The sequence below is a fragment of the Schistocerca cancellata genome, chromosome 5 (assembly GCF_023864275.1).
Source record: "Schistocerca cancellata isolate TAMUIC-IGC-003103 chromosome 5, iqSchCanc2.1, whole genome shotgun sequence".
NCBI classification, from domain to species: Eukaryota; Metazoa; Arthropoda; class Insecta; order Orthoptera; family Acrididae; genus Schistocerca; species Schistocerca cancellata.
In genome coordinates this window covers 266,211,649-266,235,761 of record NC_064630.1, presented here as the reverse complement: position 1 = coordinate 266,235,761, position 24,113 = coordinate 266,211,649, and the positions used below count along the sequence as shown (strand labels likewise).

At 37.0% G+C, this 24,113-nt stretch overlaps 1 protein-coding gene across 1 annotated transcript in view; it reads left to right on the top strand.

Moving 5' to 3' along the window:
- Positions 1–21,226, top strand: part of LOC126188483 (sodium/potassium/calcium exchanger Nckx30C) — a 1,432,322-nt gene extending 1,411,096 nt beyond the window's left edge. The window contains exon 9 of the mRNA XM_049930087.1: positions 16,815–21,226. Coding sequence (XP_049786044.1) covers positions 16,815–17,055 — 241 coding nt within the window. The 3' untranslated portion in view covers positions 17,056–21,226. The remainder of the gene's footprint in view (positions 1–16,814) is intronic.
- Positions 21,227–24,113: the final 2,887 nt, after the last annotated feature.

The following is a 24,113-nucleotide window of genomic DNA, read 5'->3' as shown; positions in this document are numbered from 1 at the left end:
GACACTTGTAAAATACCGGTGGCAGCACACACCAAATAACACAAGTCCATACACTAGTTATGTGGAATCTGACCAGTAATGAAACAATTGACCATCACAGGTTGTGTTCAAAATGACAACCAGCAGTGGCAGCATACACTTCCAGTCTGGCATTGAAGCTCTGCTGTGCACATGCTAGCATTTCAGTGGAGATGTCCAAGCAGATTGCAGTAATGTGTCATTGTATTTCATCAGGTGTACTTGGTATGTCCTTGTAGACAACATCTTTCAGCTTTCATCACAGAAAGTCTACAAGCATCAAATCTGGGGAAGGTACAGGTCCTCTGCATCCAATCCAAGTCATAGGGTCAGTATTGCCTCATGTGTTCCAATATTTCTAAGGAATCCAAACTGATCTTCCCCGAGGTCAGCTTCTACCATTTTTCCATTTGTCTGTAAAGAATTCGTGTTAGTATTTTGCAGCTGTGGCTTATTAAACTGATAGTTCGGTAATTTTCACATCTGTCAACACCTGCTTTCTTTGGGATCGGAATTATTGTTTTTCTTGAAGTCTGAGGGTATTTTGCCTGTCTCTTACATCTTGATCACTAGATGGTAGAGTTTTGTTAGGCCTGTCTCTCCCAAGGCTATCATTAGTTCTAATGGGATGATGTCTACTCCCGGGGCCATGTTTCGACTTAGGTGCAGATAAAGCTAACATGTTCATGGTGTATGGAGAGCTTAGGAAGAACACAGTTTACTCTTGTACAGTGTATGTGGCAAGATATCCCAATACATGTCAGTAATCTTGGCAATTATTTATCGATATCTTCAATCAGTTACATGAAAGTGCTGTGTAACATCTAAACAACAGAACAGAAGGAAACAAGTGACCACAGAAGTGGGTGAAATTAATGTTCTTGCTGCTGTTGCAGTTGATCTGCATGTCGTACACAGTTGCATGAGGAGACTCTTCAGAGTCAGGCAACTTAGAAAATAGATTAAGGAAAGACAAAACTACGTTTCTAGCATTTGTAGACTTAGAGAAAGAAGCTTTTGGCAATGTTGACTGGAATACTCTGTTTCAAATTCTGAGGGTAGCAGCGGTAAAATACAGGGAGCGAAAGGCTATTTACAATTTGTACAGAAACCAGATGGCAGTTATAAGAGTCGAGGGACATGAAAGGGAAGCAGAGGTTGAGAAGGGAGTGAGACAGGGTTGTAGTCTATCCCCAGTGTTATTCAATCTGTATATTGAGCAATCAGTAAAGGAGACAAAAGAAAAATTTGGGGTAGGAATTAAAATCCATGGAGAAGAAATAAAAACTTTGAGGTTTGCCGACGACATTGTAATTCCGTCAGAGACAGCAATGGACCTGGAAGAGCAGTTGTCTTGAAAGGAGGATATAAGATGAACATCAACAAAAGCAAAATGAGGATAATGGAATGTAGCCGAATGAAATCGGGTGATGCTGCCAGAATTAGATTAGCAAATGAGACACTTAAAGTAGTAAAGGAGTTTAGCTACTTGGGGAATAAAATAACTGATTATGGTCGAAGTAGAGAGGATATAAAATGTAGACTGGCAATGGCAAGGAAAGTGTTTCTGAAGAAGAGAAATTTGTTAACATTGAGTATCGATTTAAGTGTCAGGAAGTTGTTTCTGAAAGTATTTGTATTGAGTGTAGCCATGTATGGAAGTGAAACATGGACAATAAATAGTTTAGACAAGAAGAGAATAGAAGCTTTCGAAATGTGGTGCTACAGAAGAATGCTGGAGATTAGGTGGGTAGATCACATAACTAATCAGGAGGTATTGAATTGAATTGAAGAGAACAGAAATTTGTGGCACAACTTGACTAGAAGAAGGGATCGGCTGGTAGGGCATATTCTGAGGCATCAAGGGATCACCAATTTAGTATTGGAGGGCACTGTGGAAGGTAAAATTCATAGAGGGAGACCAAGAGATGAATACACTAAACAGATTCAGAAGTATGTAGGTCGCAGTTTGTTCTGGGAGATGAAGAAGCTTGCACAGGATAGAGTAGCATGGAGAGCTGCATCAAACCAGTCTCAGGACTGAAGACCACAACAACAACAACAAATCCCGTTGTCCACTCATGGCCTACTGCTTGGACTATCACACACTAACTGACTAGCTAGTCACAATGCACTCAAGGAGCAAACAATTATGCTGGAAGCAAACAAAAAAATATCATACCTAGCAACTACACAGCTTGAGTGGCACAGCAAGTGTCAGTGTGGAAACTTTTCAAAATACGATGTCTCGTACATGACTTGCACTATAATCTGGCAACAAATACCAATGGCATTCTAATTTACCCTACTTTTAGTCTGTTAATACCAATAGGCATTTTCCATTTAAATAAGTGTACATTTGTGCAAAAATACACTTTCTAAGTATTATTACAATCTTTTTGTTGGCTAGTAATACAAGTTACTGAGGACTAACCCATTCTGTGAAAACCACACATCAATAGCACTTCCCATTTCCGCAATATTTGCGGTGCAAATTTCAGATGATTCGCCCTGTATAATATATATTTTATGGTCATGAACCAAATGAAACAGTCATGAGCAAAAATTCATGCTGTCAAAATAGATGACTAACTAAAGCAGGATACGAGAATGCAGACATTCTCAGTGTGTTTCACTGATTAAATCTTCCCAGAATATCAGCTCAGTGGCAGCAGAACCAAAGCAATATTTGAACAAGTTTCATACTCGTTATCTTCAGATGCAGTGTGTGGTTACTGTGGCATATGATGAATTACAGCCACTGGACTACAATCTCCTATGCCAGGATAGTATAAGCTAGGCCAGTTATGTACATGTATTGTCACAGTCTGTGATGCTGTTAGAGGTGGAAGAGGAGGAGGAAGAATGAGATGTCAAATTGTTATCTACCCATCCTTCCCCTGTTGTTGCTTATGTCTACGACCTATCTTTTCTGGTGCAGTTGGCACCAGTTCTTCATGTTTAGGGGTCTGATTCTTGAAGCTGAAATTTTCACATTTTAGGTTCTCAGGGTCCAATTGAGCTAATTAATTTGAAGAATGTCTGTGCAGAATTTTTGTTTTTCGATGTTTATTTGCATTGCATTATACTATACACACTGTCTTTTGAATTTTCACATTAACAAAGTTGAAATTACATTGTTCATCCAAAATACATCTGATCATATCAGAGACATGCTTACTACTACTTCATTCTGCAGTAATAACAATACTCCAAAGGGTTTACAATATTTCTTGACAAATGAATTTCTATTAGATTATATTTTTATTTTATAAATGAATCCAGAAAAACACAATAAATAGTACTAGATTGCTTAATTAGTAACAGAAATTTTAAGTGTGCCAAATATTTTGTAATTCCAAATACATCCAAAAGAAGAACAATTTTAACTGTACATTCAGGGCTAGTACATACCAATGGCAATGACAAAAACACAGTAATTCCTTTTCATAAATTTTAGCTTGAAATACAATACATAGTGTACAAAATCATATGATATTTTTTTAGAAAAAAGGCCAAGACAACACTGACCTGATCAAAATTTGAAAAATATTTCTGGTATCAACTAATTCTGTGGAGGTAAAGCAATGTCATGCTGTCAAAATAGATGACTAACTAAATCAGGATACGAGAATGTCTGTCCACTTCCTGTGCTACTCTCAGGTGGGTTCATTATTGACAGATTGCATTCCATGAAGAACTTAACTGAACATCACTGTCCCAAGTAGTAAGAGAGTCATTTCCCTATATTTTCTCTGTGTCTTAGAAGTCAGAGCCCTAGAACCCATTATCATGACATGTCACCTTTGTCTGTTCAAAATTAAACATGTTCTCCTTTAATGCTGTACTCTGTTACTACAGACTTGTTAGTCTTAGGTGATGTGAAAAAATTTCTTGTGTGCTTCCCACAGTGCTGTGAGGTAAATTGCTGCAACTGCATGATGTACAGCTGGCTACATTCATACATAGTACTATAAATGCCAGGCATCCGTAGCTACAGTTGTTCTTTGATGGGCCCTGCACATCCCTAACTTTGTGTCATGGTTAGCATATGGTTTTTATGCGGTATACTCTATTGTCCTGAAAATCTTGGCGATGTGTAGCCCTGCATACAGAAGGAACTCCAGAAACTTGCTTTCCTATTTTGACTACTTCTTCTTCTAGCTGCATCTGCTGACTTTTGTGACACGCCTTATGACTGTGCACCCAGATCTAAGTGGGCCACTACAGTTATAGCTGAAAACACTATTAATAAAGCAGTACACTGCATTTTTGGAAAAAGTAAAGACTTAAAGAATGCTCATTTTGAATCTTCCCTTAGAACGTGAGATGGCTTAGTGAAATGAAAGGATAACTGAAGTATAAGCAGATGTGTCGCTTGTGTTAGAAGATCACTTGGGACTCACCGAAATTAAGCAGATATCTGTAGCTAATGTCATATTAATGTAGTACCAGTAAAAGAAATGGGGTGTGGCTATATATACAAGAACTGGTTTTAATTCAGAAGCTCTTCTGATTAATGAATATTATACTGAATAGTTCCTCGAATCCCGTGCCACAAATGTGGATTTGGAAACACAAATGATAACATTGCTGACAGTTTACAGTTTATCAGCATAAAATATTTTAATTTGCAATAACAAACAATGGAAAATCCAGGCCATATGCAATAAAATGTTTGAGACAGCATTACTATCGCAATGCATTTTAGTTGAAGATTCATTATCATTACTTTAATACTGATTTTTCATCAAATGACACTGACTGAGGACACCTAGTGTGAAACTGGTGGAGGTAAAGCTGTGAGGACGGGTCGGGTGTCATGCTTGGGTAGCTCAGAAGATAGAGCACTTGCCCGCGAAAGGCAAAGGTCCCGAGTTCGAGTCTCGGTCCATCACACAGTTTTAGTCTGCCAGGAAGTTTCATATCAATGCACACCCCACTGCAGAGTGAAGATCTAATTCTGGACACCTAGTGTGTCTGATGAAAGCCTTAGGTTTATTTCTCTATTATCTCAGTGATTTACATGTTACAATAGAAAATTGTTTATCTGATTATGGTGGTTAGATGTTAACAACAAAAAAATGTGGACTGTTTAAGTGTTTATCATAAGACAAAGATGCCAATAAAGGAATCAAACACTGTCAATGTCAATGTCAACATAGAACTAATGAGAAGAAGGGAAGATATCTAAACATCAAACTCTCAAAATAAAGAATTTAAAATTGTGTTCACTGTATGCTTCCAACACTTTGCATATTGTTTTCCACTAAAAGAAGTGAAGATAAAATTAAATAGATGTGTGGACAATAGATGGATGTAGTTTTCATAACAGAAAGCACAGAGTCACTTTCATTGACTAAACCACCAGAAACGGAGGAGTGTAATGTGGTGAGTCCCACAGGGTTTGATACTGGGTCTTCTCTTGTTGTTAATATATGTAAATGATATTAAATAAATATTGTACAAAATTACATTAATTTTGTAAGTCACATAATCACAGGCTTTGGTAAGTTCACAAAATATACCAATAGGTTAATTTTTCTTGTACAGATTTTCCAGCACTTAATTTATTAAGTCTTGTATTGCTTTCTTTGTAGAGAATCCTTCACAGAAACCAAATTGAGAGGCAGTTAACAACTTCTGCTTGGTTAAATAAGTTAGTATTCTATCACCGGCCATTTTCTCAAGCACTCTTTGAAAGGAATAGGTATATAATTACAGGTGGTTTGCTTGTCTCCAGTTTTGTAAATAGATGTTACTACTGCATATTTAAGTTTGTCAGAAAATGTGACTTATAACAGATTTACTGACCTGTTTAAGGGAAATACTCTCAACTCAGCATAAGATTTTAATAATCTTCTGGAAATATCATCATACCCAATACAATTACTATTTTTTTATTGAGGTGATGAATTTTGTAATATCCTTATGTGTTGCAGTTTTAAAATAAATGTCGGTTGGTGGTGCATACAGAGTCTTCACAAGTAAATTTAATGCATTTGTATTTGGTTGTTTATTGGTAGGTGAAACATTTTATGCCACAAAGTAGTTATTCAGCAAAGATAAAAAGCAAGAATATTTCATATGGTGGATACCTGTGATTTTATAGAGGCCCCTTCAAACATATACAAAATTGTATTCCTCTTCCCAATACATTTACCTTAAATTATATTTTTTGCTAATAATAAAAATGAGCTTTGCTGGAACTGTGACTTATACAATCTCAAAACAAAAAAGAAAAACAAATTTTATATAGACTTGGCCTTTTTGTCTATAGTTGAAAGTGTTGTTCTTCATTTTGATGCAACATAAAGCAATAAACTCAAAATCTATTTAAATTGATAAAATTCAAGATTACATATGATTAGACATTATTTTAAAAACTATCTGGTTGTCACAATTTAAGCACTGTAGATTCCTGTTGTATGACAAGTAACAATGCTACCTGCAAACAGACCTCTGAAACTACATAATTAATGTCAATAGATTACAGGTTGCTAAGACCAGAAGACGCTAAGCAATTGATGAACACACAAAAAATAAATAAAACAATGGAAAATCCAGGATGGGATACTGACAATATTATGAAAAAAAAAAAAGATTGCTACTCACCATTATAGAGAAGCTGCTGAGCAGATAGACACAACAAAAAGACTGCCATACATGTTGAGCTTTCAGCCAAATTGTCTTTTTCCAGCATAAACACCAGACACAGATTCATGCAAGCACAACTCACAAACACATGGCCACTGTCTCTGGCCACTGAGACCAGACTATGAGCAACTGTGCCTGAAGGGAGAAAACAGAAACCTGTGTAGCATTTCAGTGGGAGCATGGAAGGGGGATAGATGGGTGAAGGACAGAGGCTAATGAAGATTGAGGCCACTGGGGTTACAGGAACACAGGATACATCACAGGGAGAGATCCCACCAGTGCAATTCAGAAAAGATGGTGCAGTTAGGAAGGAACCAGATGGTGCAGGCTGTGAAGCAGTCACTGAAGTGAAGAATGTTGTGTTGGGCATCATGCTCAGGAGCTGAGTGGTCCAGCTGTCTCTTGGCCACAGTTTGTTGGTTGCCATTCATGTGGACAGACATCTTGTTGGTTTTCATGCCTACATAGAACACAACATAGTGGTTGCAGCTTTCACAGGTAGTCTTGCCATTAATGGGATAGGTGGTGGTGGTGGGAAGATGTATGGTCCTGCAAATAGGTCTGTTGCAGGGATATGAGCCATGAGGCAAGGGGTTTGAATCAGGAGTGGAATAGGGATGGGCAAGAATGTTGCATAGGTTTGTTTGGTGGGCAGTGGAATACCACTGTGGGAGGGGTGGGAAGAATAGTGGGTAGGAGATTCCTTATGTCAGGGCATGATGAGAGATAGTTGAAATCACGACTGACAATGTGATTCAGTTGCTCCTGTCCTGGCTGGTACTGAGTCACGAACCAACACCAGCTTTTCTGAATTTTGCAATGTATCCTACATTCCAATAAACCCCCCTGGCCTCAACCTTCATTAGGCCCTGTCCTTCACCCACCTATCAACTTCTCTGCCCCCACTCCAACAGTACAAGCTTTCTATTCCACAAATGCACCCACTAGTATTACTTTTTCTCCTCTACTTCTCTTCTTTTCCACTCCCCTCCCCTCCCCTTGCAACTGCACCTAGCTGCCCTACCCTGTCACCACCACACTTCTGCATGCTCCAACAAGCAGCACTTTACCTTCCCCCACCTTTAACCTGCTATTCTATATTCCTCCCCCTCCCTGCTCCAGCCTCCTCTTTACTTCCATCAGCCAGATTGCTTCTTCCATCAGATGCAGTTGCTCACAGCCCAACCTCAATGGCCAGAGACAGTGGTCTCATGTGTGTGTGTGTGTGTGTGTGTGTGTGTGTGTGAGGGGTGCCTTCATGAATGTATGTGTGTTTTCTACTTTAGGAAACATCCTTTTGGCCAAAAGGTCAACATGTATGGCAGTCTTTTTGTTACGTCTGTTCTGTGATCTGTTCTGTGACCCAACATTTCCTCTATATGACGAGTAGCAATCTTTCCTTTTCATAATAGAAAATAAATGAAGTCATTCCTCTGGAATTCCTCTTCCTTACCACTCTCACCAGTCCCCATACACCTACTTCCTCCACACTTCTTGAGATCTTTAAACTCAGCTGCCCAGAACATCATACTGGAGCTGTTTTCTGTGCTCTATGGAAATAATCTCCATTCTTGCACACACTTAACTTTTATACATTTCCTGCAGTTACTGTGCTTATGACCAATGTGCTTCATGTTACCAGTACCTGATGATCAAAGATGCAATAAATCTAAATCTTGACCACTCTACAAGAATAACAGCAACAAAGTTTGTAAGATCCCACAACAAGAGTCAATTTGAATAAAATAATTTTGCGTATTAGGCCACATCTTTTTGAAACACTAAAACAACTAAAAATACCACAATTTTGATCATTATGCAGTAGTCCTCTTCAATTTGATTAACTGCTGTGTTCTAATTATGGCCTTCTGTCTTACGTTAGTTCTCAAGTAGCTACCAATGTCACATTCTATGATACAGTTGGATAATTTGAAATAAATATTGCCATGGGTAGATGGCTGTACGGTTGGCTATTGCCTGTGCTGCTTGGGCAAGTAGCACGACAAATGTGTCATCCATGTACCTCAGCCAACAATGTAGGCGCAGCAGCATGGAACTTAGCACTGTCTGAATGAATGCTTCCATGAATACATCACCTGTTATGGGTGAAAGGGGGGAGCCCATTATCACTCTGTGTGTCTGCTCATGGAATTTGTAAAGCCAAGTAAAGTATGTCGGTGAGAAACACAGTTGTGCTAAGTTGCAGATGTTTGCTGGTACTTGTTCTTGCAGCACATGGGTATACGGAGATTTTATGTTACAAGTGACCATTAGATCCATAGCTAGTACTAGTATAGACAGCGGAACAGAAGAACCTCTTCCTGTTGCTCTCTAAACAGCAAGCATGCAGGCAAGGTGCTGCACCACAGAAGAATTAAAACAATGTTCTAGAACAGCCATAAGATCCTAGATCTGTTGAGGCCCAAGAGGAATTCTGTAGCTGCAGGCACCTACGAACTTTGATGTGAATTCTAGACTGTCTACATTGATGAAATCAGGAGACCTATTATCACTTACATGCTACAGTATGAACACTGTCTATGGCTGGGGCAACATAACAATTCAGCTATAGCTGAATACTATCAGGACTGTGGCCAATCTACCCGTTTTCAAGAGCCTTGTGTGCTCGCTCGGCAGCCATGTGTGCTTGCTCAACAGCCAAGGATGCAGCAGTGAAAAATAAGATAGTCTATCAAAACCATTAAATACACCAACAGCATGAACAGGAAGGACGGAAATAAGTAATCCGTCCTGGCTGCCAACAATCCCAGTCCAACAGGCCAAGTGTGTTCATCAGCCAACAGCTCCACATGATCCAGGTTCAACAGTATGAACAAGCAGCCAAAAGAGAACTGTCACGCAGCATTAATGTCTTAGAAACAAGCTGCTGATTTGCTATTGTCCACCAATCACCTGCCAGTGTGGCATGGGCAGTAATCAACCCTCCTAGTAAATCTTTACATCAAACTGTTCATTGGCATCCCAGAATGTGATGTTGACAGCCAGCTGACAATCAAAACAAGACAGTTTATAGGGGGAGATCATTCACCAGAATCCAGCAGTTAGTCACCCTGAAGAGAATGGCTGAAGCATCAGTATTATAGATGTTTTTGTGTTTCATAATGATGTGACTGAACACTCATGATCAAAGTAACACTATTATCTGTAGTGATAACTATTACGTAGCATGAAAAAAATACTCAAGATGCAGGAGTATCAGATGATGCAGCTCTCTTTGTATACCAAAATTAAACTTACCCAAATGTAGAGATCTTAGGTAAGAAAATGTGGAAGTGTTTATTAAAAAACTGAGTCTCACTACATAATCAGTCAGCAAACATACTTCAATTAAAATCAGTTACAATAATATAAGAATTCAATTTTTATGAGTACATGTATTGAATATTTTCATTGTGCAACATTAGACAGTAATCTCATAAAAGTAAATCACATGTAACAAAAATAATTGGAGTGTTTAACATCAAAAAGAAAAAAATAGAAATTAATCCTCACCCAAAATTTCTTAAATTTGAAAGTATAGACAAAAAAAGGTGACCAAGTAATTAATGCAGTTAATCACATTACAAACAAGACTCATTTCATAGGAAAAAGAAACCACTTTGATCATTATAAAACATCAGGTATGTAGGGAACTGGAGACAAAATACCCTTTTCAACTAGTGATAAATGGGAGATTCTAAAAATATCTCAATGCCAACTGTGAATCTTTAAGTGACTCCTCCATAATTTCTAACAAAATGGGTGATTTATCACTATGAAGTAAAACTCCATGACAGAGAGAACTACACAAAGTATAATTAAGTATTCGTCTGCAGCAAATTTCAGAAATGGTGGGATTCCATGCATTATCCAGCTGTTAGCTGCTGTCATGGTTCATTAGATTTTCCTAGATGCATATTTAAGGGATTATTTTATAATGGAGTCCCAAGAAGATGTTACTGTGGCCAAAATTAATGTTTCTTCATATTCTATTGAATGTCCATTGGAGATACGGTATTCCGTAATTGCAGACTTGCTGAATTGCAGAAGATGAGTGCAATTTTTATGTTTTGTGCAACATTTTCCACTAAGCATGTTGTTTGTCCTATACAGGCCATATCATACTGGCAATGTATTTTGTAAACTCCCACCTTCCGCAATAACAAGTTATCCTTCACTGATCCCAACAGGCCCAAAATCTTAGGTGGTAGGCGGAAAATCACTTTCACCTGAAAATTATTAAGCATTATTGCTATATTGAAGCAAATATTTCCAACAAAGGGAATAAAAGCTTGGGACTTTTTTGGTGCATCTCCTGTTTATCCATTTCCCAGTTCTTGGTGTCAGCTGAGAATGCCCTGTTAATTTGCAGGATCGAGTATCCAACAATCTGCATCTGATACTGTATGGGCCCTGTGCACAAGGGTTTTAAGCACACTCATGGTTTGGAATGGGTGATGGCAAATTGAAAAGCGCAAATAAAATCAGTGTGAGTGGGCTTAGGATAAACAGAATGTCCCAGAGAGCCATCACTCTTCCATCTAATCAAAACATACAGGAATGGGAGACAACTATCTTCCTCTTATTCCACAGTAAATCAAATGCTCTCCTGAAGGAGTTAAGATGATGCAAAAACTCCATTAACTTACCTTCTCCGATCAGGAGAGAATTTCTTATAAAAGGCAAAGGTTGGATACCATTTCAGAAGAACTATTCCACTTACACATGAAGATTGCAGCGCTTCTCTCTCTTGTATCATGGGATTGGTTGTTGGACAGACTTCAGCCAAGTTTGATGATATATACTGAAGAGTGAAAGAAACTGGTACACCTGCCTAATATGTGTACGGCCCCCATGAGCACGCATAAGTGTTGCAACACATTCTGGCTTTCACTCCACTGTTGTCTGAAGTAGTGCTGGAGGGAGTTGATGCCATGAATCCTGCACAGCTGTTCATAAATTCTTAAGAGTACGAGGGGATGGAGATCTCTTTTGAACAGCACATTGCAAAGCATCCCAGTTATGCTCCTTAATGTTTATGTCTGGGGCTTTGGTGGCCAGCGGAAGTTTTTAAAATAAGAAGTGTGTTCCTGGGCCACTCTGTAGCAATTCTGGACATGTGGGTGTTGCACAGTCCTGCTGGAATTGCCCAAGTCTGTCAGAATGCACAATGGACATGAATGGACGCAGGTGACCAGACAGGATGTTTATGTATGTGTCATATGTCAGAGTCATCTCCAGACATGTCAGTGGTCCCATATCATTCCATCTGCACAAGCCCCACACCATTACAGAACCTCCACCAGCTTGAACAGTTCCCTGTGACATGTAGGGTCCATGGATTCATGAGGTTATCTCCATTCACACACATGTGCACCCACTCGATACAATTTGAAACGAGATTTGTCCAAGCAGCCAACATGTTTCCAGTCATCAACAGTCCACTGTTGGTGTTGACAGGCCCAGGAGAGATGTAAAGCTTTGCGTTGTGCTGTCATCAAGGGTACATGAGAGGGCCTTCAGCTCCAGAAGCCCATATCGATGATGTTTCATTCCGCGGAAATTTGCAAAAGGGTTGTACTTCTGTCGTGCTGAATGATTCTCTTCAGTCATCATTGGTCCCTTTCTTGCGGGATCTTTTTCCGGCTGCAGCAATGTTGGAGATTTGATGTTTTACTGGATTCCTGATATTCACAGTACACTCATGAAATAGTCCTACAGGAAAATCTACACTTCATCGCTACCTCAGAGATGGTGTCACCCGTCACTTGTGTGCCAACTATAACACCATATTCAAATTCACTCAAATCTTGCTAACCTGTCATTGTATCAGCAGTGACTGATCTAACAATGGCACCAGACACTTGTCTTATATAGGCATGGCCAACAGCAGCACCATATTCTACCCGTTTACCTATCTCTGTATTTGAAAATGCATGCCTATGTCAGTTGCTTTGGTGCTTCAGTGTATAAGGATGAAAGTTCTTGGCAGTTGTCAAAATTTGATTGTTTGGTGCCACAACAGCCATCACCAGAGGAAATAACTGCATGGCATTCCATTGTTAACTTCACAGAGAAGCATTTAGATGATTTGACACTGTCTCTATTGGGTAAAGGACTAAATTTTGCACCTAAACTAAATGTGCTACCTCTGATAAGTTTTGTAAGAGATGTTGAAGCTGTAAATTCCTTCCTATGGGAACAATGCCTTCTTGTGGATTCTGGTGTAGAACTAAGAATGGAAACTTGCCACGCTCTTTTGAAATCTCATTCTCAACACAGTAACATAACCTATGAAGAAAGGGCTGCACAATGAAATCTCAGAGAGGACCCAAACATATCAGTGCTGAAGGCTCATAAAGGTAAATCAAGAGTTTTGTTACCTCATAGTTTGTATTTGGAGAAGATGAATGACCTACTCAGTGATACTATTTACAGGAAGATTGCCAATGACCTTACAGCATGTGTGCCACAGAAGACATGTACACTCCCGAATTCTTCCTCATTATATCCAGAGACCATCGAATGGTTAAGACCACATGGCAGCATACCACCAGACTCTATGGTCCTCCTAAAGTGCACAAAGATGGCCTTCCTTTATGGCTCATAGCGAGTAACATTGACACTCCGACATACGATTTAGCCAAACATCTTGCTTTCTTGCTGAGACCATTGGTTGCAAATGTCCTCATCATACATGGAACTCAGCCGATTTTATCAACAGACTGGTGGCTCTCAACCTAAGCAGTTCAGATCTTCTAGTGAGTTTTGATGTAGCATATCTTTTTAAAAAGGTACCTCTTGCTGATTCTTTGCCATTAATTGGTAAACAGTTTGTTGGGCGTCACTTCTTTGTTTTGGCACACTCTTCCCTCAACCTATTTTATATTAAACCCAGAATATTTTGAACAGACTGATGGCATTGCCATGGGCAGTCACTTGTCTCCCCTGGTAGCAAACTGTTTTATGGAGGATTTTGAGGAAACAGCACTTGAACCAATGGTTCTTAAACTGTTTTCGTAGGAACTTGAATGATACTTTCATAGTGTGGCCTCACGGAGAAGAAAAGTTAATGGAGTTTTTACACCAACTTAACCCCATTTATGAGAACATTTGATTTTCTATGGAATCAGAGGAAGATGGTTGTTTCCCATTCCGGTATGTTTTGGCTAGGCAGAAAAGTGATGGCTCTCTGGGACTTTTTGTTTATCGTAAGCCGCCACACATTGATTTGTACTTGCACTCTTCAAGTCGCCATTATCCATCTCAAATCATGAATGTGCTTAAAACCCTTGTGCCCAGGGGCCATACAGTTTTAGATGCAGATTGTTTGCCTAAAGAGCTTGCACATTTGAGGACAGTGTTCAGAGACAATGGATACTTGACTTGGCAGATGAACAGGGCATTATCAGCTAAAACAAAGAACAGGGGAGTGGATAATAAGGAGAATGTACCAGCAAAGTCCCACACTTTTCTTCCATTTGTTGGAAATATTTCCAACAAAACAGCAAGAATCCTTAGTAATCTTCAGATGAAAGTAATTTTCCACCCACCATCTACAATTTTGGACCTGCTGCGATCAGTGAAAGATAACTTGTTATTGCAGAAGGTGGGAATTTACAAAATACCTCACCAGTTTGGTATGGCTTATATAGGACAAAACAACACACACAGCAGAAGAACGTTGTGCAGAACATAAACATTGCCCTCGACTTCTGGAACTGAGCAAGTTTGCAAATGTGGAACATTGTGTCTCCAACAGACATTCAATGAAGTATGACAAAACATTAGTTTCAGCCACAGCAACATCTTTTTGGGACTCCATTATAAAATAGCCCATTGAACTACGCATCACATAAAATCTAATGAACTGTGACAGAAGCTACCAGCTGGACAATGCGTGGAATCCAGTCATCTCTGAGATTTGCTCTAGACAAAGATGCCAGAATACTGCAATGACTGCAGTGAGTGGCAGTTCCATCAGTGAAGAAGCTGCTGCCAGGTGGTGTGGTCCTTCTGTTTCTCTGGTGCATGCATGGCAATACTCTCACTCTATATAAGGCAGAACACAGAAAGTATTTGTCAGTTGTTGATCGTTCACCTGAAGATGACTGGCAGGTGTCCAGTTGAAATATCGAGAAGTAAAGTTTACAATGACCAGCTGCAATTTCGAAATCTCTTTGAACATTTAATTTACCAGAAAATTTTAAATTTTATCTAGAATTAAGTTATGTGCACATCTAGTAATGAATTAGAAAATAGGACTGTAGTTGAAGTACTTTGAACAAGATAATGGATAAGAAAATAGGACTGTGTCTGAAGTACTTTGAACAACATAATGAACATGTTATCACAGTCAAGACAGGCACAAAGTCAACACCCATATCAGTAGTACAAGTATAGATGCCTAACTGCTCCACAGATTATGAATAAATTGGCAGAATGTGTGATGAAATAAAAGAGATAATTCAGTCTGTCAAGGGGAACAAAAATTTAATTGTAATTTGGAGGGTAGAGGGGTGGGGTGGCATTGGTGTTCAACAGTAGGAAAAGAAAAAGAGAAGGAAAAATAGCAATAGAACATGATGACTGAGGGAGAGGAATGAAAGGAAAAGCTTATTGATAGAATTTCACACAGAACACAATTTAATCATTGCAATCATTTGGTTTAAGAACTATGAAAATATTTGTATACATGGAAGAGAACTGGAGCCATCATTTGGTTTCAAAAAAATTATATAATAGCAAGAAAGAGAAACTGAAACCAGAATTAAAGTACTTCCAGTGGCTGATATGGGTTCTTACCATGATATACTGGTTACGAACTGCAGACTACAACTGAAACAGGTGAAGGAATACAATAGTAGATGAGTGATGGCTCTGAGTTATGAAATAGCCAAAGAGGCAAGGCCTAGTAAAAATCCTTGGATAACATACAAAATATTAAATTTATTTGATGAAAGCAGAAAAGACCAAATGCCGCACATGAAGGAGACAAAAGGGAATGCAGACATCTAAAAATGAAACTGGCAGAAAGTGCAGAAAGCAAAGCAAGAACAGTCACGAGCAGAAATGCAAAGCTGTAGAAGGATCTATGACTATAGCAAAGACAGAAGCCAAGAATAGGAAAAGTAAGAAACCTTTGGAGAAAATTGAATCACATGTACAAGTATCATGAGTTAAGGTGGTAAGAATATATAGAAGGAAAAAAACTTGAAGACGGTATTATGGAAAGAGAAGATGAAGTGTTGAAGAATTTTACAAGGCACTGAAAGACCTGAGTTGAAGCAAAATATCTGGAGTTGATGACATTCCCAAAGAATTATCGAGATCCTCAGGAGAGGCAACAGCAACAGAATTATTCCAACTGCTAAGGTATGTGAGACAAGCAAAATCCCCCAGATTTCAAGGAAAATATAATAATCCCAATTCCAAGAATTTAAAAAAATTAATTTAGTCAGGAGGTGCTCCAGCAACAATCATACAACTCAGGTCTTGAATATTCAGGCTTTTACTTGTTTGGCTCCACAGAAAAATTCCTGTGTGTACAACTCTTCACATCTGGTCAATAATGGAAAGCATTCGTGTGTAGAACAATTCATGTTGAAGCTAATACCACACATGACATTCACTGCAAAAGTGCTAAAAAGTGTAACCTTATTTATATTTTCATACCCATTTTACAGTATGTTTAAAAAATGTGTTTCTTATTAATCTGTCCTTTGACAAACATCATTAATGATCAAAATGTTTTAATTTATGAACTTCGTTAGCAATCAACTTCCATCATAGATGAGCCAAATGAATGGGAAATTGGCATTTCTTTTGACTTCAGTTTATGCCTCATAGCCAAGACTGATAACTACTTCTGATTTTCTGTGACATCTTAAACGTATTTTCTGTACTTTTATGATTTCTTTTCCCTTATTCCAGGTGAGCTATGAGAAAAGGCTTGAAAAATGTTATATTTTTCATTGTATCCATCAGCAACAATTCAGTGTTTTATATTTGTTTTTCTTTATTTTAATTATCACAGTTTAACTTAGTTTTTTCAACAACGATTACATACAAAATTTAACATATAGCAATGTAATACAGAACTTTCAGCATGTAATTATGGTGGTCTCTTGATGCTGCAGGTTACCAGTGCCTTGGCTGCTGTTTGGAATCATATATGGAAGGCCTGTAGAGGTGAACAGTGTTGGGATGGTGTGCTCAATCACCATTCTTTTCATGATGCTGGTGTTTGTCATAATCTCTATTGCTTGCTTCCGGTGGAAAATGAACAAAGGACTTGGTTTCACAATGTTTCTGCTCTATTTTGTCTTTGTGGCTGTCTCATTAATGTTTGAATATAAATTCTTATCTTGTCCTGTCTAGTGATTTGAAAATGAGCCGAAAGAGAAGAGCACAATATTTTTTTACAGTCCGGAGAGATGCTTGTTGGGTTGTGAGCTTGGGCAGGCCCCAGTGCTCCTGTTTGTTGCATAATGAAATCTAGAATAATGTTATATAGAGTTAAATATACAGACTGTAGATATTCAGTTAAAGAGAAGTTTTATAACAGCTGAAAGACAGTTTGCTTTTCAAATAATAAATATGTCCATGACCGAAATTATTGAGTGAATAAGTGAAACTTACTGAGAAAACATTTCTTTCACAGACTGCAAAAATGCCAATATTACTTGGCTTGCAGCTATGAGAGTGGAATAAAAGTTTGTTGTAGCTATATATTTGTACCATAGATAAATTTGTATGAAACTTCACATAAACTCTGGATAAAATGTTAACAGCATAGCTGTTAGTCATTTAGAGGCCATAAATGAAAAACACATGGTTACCATTCTCACACACTAGTCCATTTTCAAACAGCTAAGTAAATTAGATGATAGGTAATTTTTCATATGCTGTTAATAATATAATAAGGCTCATGTGTCATATTGTTGAAGCTCAGTAATCACTGCAGATGAAATATAACTGCTATATATTTACAATAATTAAGGTGTCCAGGGACAAATATATTTTGTGTATGAATCTCATACACCACTAATATATCAGGTGGAAGTCTGTTTCATAAGAACTAAAAATAGGATAATCTCACAGTGCATTTATTATGTTCCTTAAACTTGAAGGTGAGTGAAAGCTGTGTTTATTTTTGTTTAAGATCTATAGTTTGTCATGAAAGTTGTAGAGATTTAATGTACATAGTGATTGATGGTCCTCATTTGGGCTGCCTGAATAGTTATTGTTGAAAATTTTTATATAAATAAAAACTTGGTTTATAGTACCAGAGATGAAACAGAATGTACTAAAAAGTGTATTATAACAAATATTTTTCATAGTTATGGTGTGCATATCAGTTCATTTGATGTGTTATCTCTATACAGCACAGGTCATTCAGATGATCTGTAACTTCTTTAAGCTGCATTAATCTTCAAATTTCCAGTGTTAAGACACATTATTTCATGCCTGCCAAGAGATATCTCATCTACATGGCAGTGTGGGATGTAGACTGCCAGGATTTGAAATCAAGTATAACTTCCTTAAAAACTTAATTTATAAGATTGCTTTCAGTATGTCTTCAGCTATTAAATTTGCATCTTTTTATTAAATTTCGTTTGAACCAACTTGCTGTTAAATATGCTATCTAAAGAATGCCATGACATTAGCTCATCAACTAACAGTACACATTATTATTTGATGTGTTGACTCTTATACAATGCTCACAAAGAATAGCTGTGATACAGGATAAATTTTGAAAAGAAAGCTTTTTTTTAATAAATCATAAAAGTTATTCCTTCATGTTACAGAGTTAATGACTGTCACAATATCACTTACTACTTTTCTCTCTAACCTCTGTTACACATACCGTCAGCTTTTGTGACATAATTACTGAAAACAATTTGCCAGATGAAATGACTAAAAGTTTTTACATATTAGTTACTGCAATTGTCAGTCCAGCCACGTCCTTGTGTTGCACGAATCAGTAAAATCCCATCTTAGCACACATATTTCTACTGAAGATGCACATATTTCTGCAGGTTTACAAGGTCCAATTCACATAATTCTATTTTATAGATTAACACCAGATTTTGTAGCCTCGGTAACTTACTTATTCCAAACATTATAAGTAACCAACAGTGCACTATCTACAGATCACTACTTTTACACATTTTTGATAGATAAAATTATGCAAATATAATTTCACATTACAGAATTAATGTTCTAAAGAAGATCAGTGGATGCTATAGAAAAATTGCACAACTATAAAATGATCATGAGTGAATGAATATTAAGAATCTGTTAGAATATATGTAGTTAACAACTAAATTTTGTAGAATGCATTTGAGTGAATGAGTGTTAATATTTTCTTGATTAATATAGTCCTCAAAATCAGATATATCTATTGCAATCCTGCTACGTGCTTCTATAGAATTTATTTTTGTCTCTGCTCCAGCTACACCAGACATAAATACACTGTAATATGTACCAAAAAAACTAAATCCTATGGCATTAATTGTAAGAACAATACATACACAACCCTCAAAAGCAGATGCATGCAGTGTAGCACAATCCCTCTCCTCTGTGCTGTCCTCATTTAGTTTCATTCCAAATACTATTCATCTAAAAGTTAAGAAATTTAAAGGCAAAAACCAAATATGTAAAGTGACGTTATATAAGGAAAAAAGCATTTATTTACTAATCACTGAGACAAAAGCAACCATATCAGTGGCGAGTGACAAACACAGAAAATATATTTTTCCCTTGTTAGTTCCTTCATGAGGAAGAGAAACAGTCTGAAAAATTATGATTAAAAAAAATTAATCAAGGAATAAAGGGCAAGTCACTACAAAGCAGGCATCAGGGCAACTAAAGCAACCAGTAAGAGAATAGAACTATCAACAACTTTAATTGTTGAGGCTCCAAATTCAGACAAACAACAGTGAGTCAGACATAATAAACAGATCGTTGTGAGAGCTAAAACCTGGAACAGAATTACAGGTTATGGAAAGAAACAAGAGATATTCAATAAGTATGAGAGACAAAAGGAAAGAAGCATGAGGAGGGAATGGGGAGGAGAATGATGGGATGGTGTGCACCAAAAAATTTCAAGTACTTAAGTCTGTCATTCATCTGAGCTTTGTTTAGTCCAGTCTCTTCTCCTTCCCCTCTGCTTTTCCAAGTTTCTGACTTATTTTTACTTCTTGTTCTGTTGCTTATAGTGTCCACTTTCGTATATGTCCATACCTCCACAATATTTTTTTTCCTTTCTAACTCTTTTTTTCTGTTATTCATTCTCACTTTTTTGTGATTCATATTTTGTCTCCATCCTCACCCTGTGATATCATTCTGGTCTTAAACTACCATGTTTTTTTTCTACTACTCATAATCTGGTTGACTATGACTCATTTGCAATCGAAATTTTAATTTTTCTATCCAGTAGTACCTAAAATTTCATAGGCAGATACTTTTACCACCACTGGCATGAAATATGGAACATCTTTCCATTTCTCCCTTATCTATAGTGTTTTACTTTGTATTCTACTATCTCTTGTCTACTTCTTGTCCCAGTAGAGGAGCCTCAACAATAACAAAATTAAAATTAAATAAAAGGTTCTGAAAGCTTTAGGTTTAATATGTAATTTATCTGCTTGTTTGTCAGTCAACCCTGGTATACGTTCTCCTGTCCCACTGACTGGTAAGTAAATACTTTTTTCTGTCCCAGAAAGTGTGCAGTAAAACAGTTTCATTTATTATATGTAACACATGCAGATTTGTAAGTTTGTAGCACTGAAGTTGGCAGTTTGATAGAAACTACATTACTGTAAAATGGAAAAGATTCTGCAGAATGTCACTCAAATGTTATTATGAAATCCTTGGTGAATTAATGAATTCTTTAACCCAAAATATTACTACTTCAGGGCGAAGCCAACAAACGTCATTCATTATGAGCTTTTTAAGAGGTCTGATCTTCTCACTACTGAAGTGTTATTCATTCTAAGATATTTTTCCTTGTGTGCTCAAAATGTCTTACCGTGATTTCACACAAATTCCTGATAGCATCATTTATTAGTACACTATTTAAATTTTAATTGCTAATATTATAAATATTCCAGTTTCCATATACCAGTACGTGAAAAGCACCTTATGACCTTGTAACTTAACTGTAAATATTCCATTTTCCTTAAACCAGTAGGTGAAAAGAGCCTTATGACCTTGTAATTTAACTGCACCAATGTTCAGCTATATATTTGATATGTTGTTCTCTAGCAACTGAGAATTTCAATGCTTACAATCATAAAACAGCATCTGTTTTACACAGCAAAATTCACACTCTCACATGCCAGTGACACCCAAAACAGTGAAACAAATAAAAATTCTGAAATGCGAGAACATACTGAATCCAAAAACTTAGCGGTACAGTTGTAATAGCAATTCTGTTGTGGTATAGAACAGATAAAGGAGTTACTCATACCATTGTAATTACCAGATTATGAGGCTATTCTGTCTATCTGTGTGTGTGTGTGTGTGTGTGTGTGTGTGTGTGTGTGTGTGTGAGAGAGAGAGAGAGAGAGAGAGAGAGAGAGAGAGAGAGAGAGCCTTGAACATAAGTATGTCAAAACATAGAAAGAATCCAAGAATCCACAACTGATCAAATTACTACAATTTTTCGATAGATCAATTATTTAGTGTATTAACAAATTGGGAATTTTTTAGTTTGAGTGCTTGCTGACAAGCTATATTTTTCACTAACCGAAGTGTCTAGTTTGCTTCAATTTCTTACTAACTAAAGTTGACAGGTGTTTTTGGTATTATCGGTCTGAAAACTAGTTTGTTTCATCTGACGAATTAACAAATACTACATCTGGTTCTCAGAATTTCCCCAGTCTCTCACTGATTGTAGTGTCCATGCTTTCTAGGAGATTACAGTATGACTACTCTTGAATCAATTAGGTACCTTCATTCCATTTCTTCATAACAAACTCAAAACTGTTCCTTCGTTAAGATAGGGAGCAACATTCTGAATAAGAACATGCTCTTTTCATTTCTGCCAGCATGATTTTGTTTGCATATTTACCCAGGATCATCAGATTTTATAATCCTGTTCACATATGCATGTGGAACACTTTGTTTCTACCTTAATGTACGTTGTGTATAATATCTTAACTAGTAAGTTATTACTATAACTTTCCCCCTATATCCCCATAATAATTTAGTCACATAGTATTGGAGGAAAAGATTAATTTTCTAGAAGATTCATCTAAAACATGGAAAAAAAATAGTAGAGAATGACAGAGAGATAACAACAATGAACTCTTTACAGCAGGCATGCTGCCATCAGCATAGAAATACTTGCACGTCTTCAATTATTTTCTTTTAGATGCCTGCTAATGATTGTAGAGCACGAAATTTGGCAAGTAACATAGCATTTTTCAACATAAACCAGTTTGAAAATTCTGATAAATATATAACGTGCAGGAGAAATTTTTTCACCTCTAGAAATCCAAGAAATTAAGTTTCCAACAAATAGCATCATCAAGGATATATTAAGCAATTTTGTGTAACTTTCATCCCAGATTGACCTTTATTCTACTAATTTGACACTTTATAATATTAAAAAGTACATTTATTCGTGTAATACTACTTATGAATTACTGAACATTTGGGGAAACAAGGTTCAGACTGAACTTAAACAACACTGAAAAACATCTGTTGTATAAATATCTCTAGCTCTTGAGATGAATCTTACATTAAGAGACACAGAAGAGAAACATCTGCTAACAAAATAGTGCAGCAGAGCACACACTCTCCCCTATAGCCCAACCCTGTATGAAAAGCGTCAGAAGCAGCAATGAACTGTAATGGCCAAAATTCAAATTCCAAAATATTATTAATATCCTGTAGAGAAGTGATAGTTCAAAACAAGGGCTTCCAGTTCTGGAATGTAAATCATCATTAACAGAATATTATTTGGAATGTATAATCTATTACTATTCCAGATTCATTCACCCACTTTCTCTCTACAGATATTGAGTTTGGACCTTCCATCAAGCAGCCTTGAATCTCTCCTCCACAATTCTTCATTTCCTTTTTCTGTTAATGCTTAAAATGTTCTGAAATCTCAAGGTTGTCTATGTTTCTTATTGTTTCTTCCCTGACTACTCACACCCTATTCTGTTCGTTCTGCTCCCAGTAGTTGATAAATACAAGCAGTCTTCATTTCTCATTTTCCTATTCTGAATATACCAGCTCAATTAATTTTATGAGTGATAAGTTTAAACTACAACAGCCTTGTTTCATTGAGAAACTACTTACAGTCCCACCAGTGTCAGAGCCTGTGTTGAAACCCATTACTGCAATAATTCCACACATATTGGTTGGTCAACCTAGCGATAAAATAAACGAGCAGCATGATGCAAAGCTTTAAAATTGACAGTGTTTTACTTTGTGGGAACTTGTCATGTAAAGAACTTCACTTTAGAAAACTTATATTCAATTTTTACACATGTTGCAAACCAACTGTTATTTAATATCATCTGTAGGCTCAAAAGCACTTTTATTTCATATCATATGGCTAAAAATGAAAACGATAAATTTAAGCAGATAAAAAAGTTCTAATGCTTAGAGTTCAGGTTGCAGCTCTCTAGTTACTTACATGTTCCATAAGTCACTCGCACAATATACAATACTGACTGGGAATATGTCAATGTACAGATTATGAACTTGTATCTAGATAAGGCTGGATGTCAACCACCTACAGATACGTTCACATAAATAAAAGTGAACAGAACATATAGTTTGCAGGATAGAAGGAGTTATCCAGAAGAAAGATTTTTAACTTACTGCACATTTAGTTTTCAGAATGACCCTTTCATTTCCACTCTTTATGATAAACTCACTGTCTCTTGAAATTCACACTTTAACATCCCTACTGTCAGGCGAACTACACATTCAAATTGCTGGATGGGTTTGGTGATTTTAGCCTTCAAATTTTGGACTGTGCTGTTTCTCACAATTTAACATCCTACAAATTGCACTCTTGAAATTAAGAGTGAAAATAAAATCAGCAGTATTTAAGAACAAGATTTCTGGCATGATACACCATTTTCTAATAGACTACATCTTAAGCGGTGGACCCCTATTGCTGTCTTTCAAAAATACCAATACACAAATTTTCACCTGCTGTTCCACTGACAAATAATACTCATATTTTCAATCAAATTATAAACATGTATGTTACATTAAGATGCCACTAGAAATGTGTTATTTTTGCCAGTATAAAAGTTTATTGTTTTCATTTCATTTACAAGAGCGCCTCTAATCAACATTGTTTAAGAATGCTGCAGATGAACTCTTGAAAATATTTGATTGTATGAAGAAGATCATAATTCATAGAAACAAGACAGTCAAGTAACTGAGAAAGAAAATGACAAAGT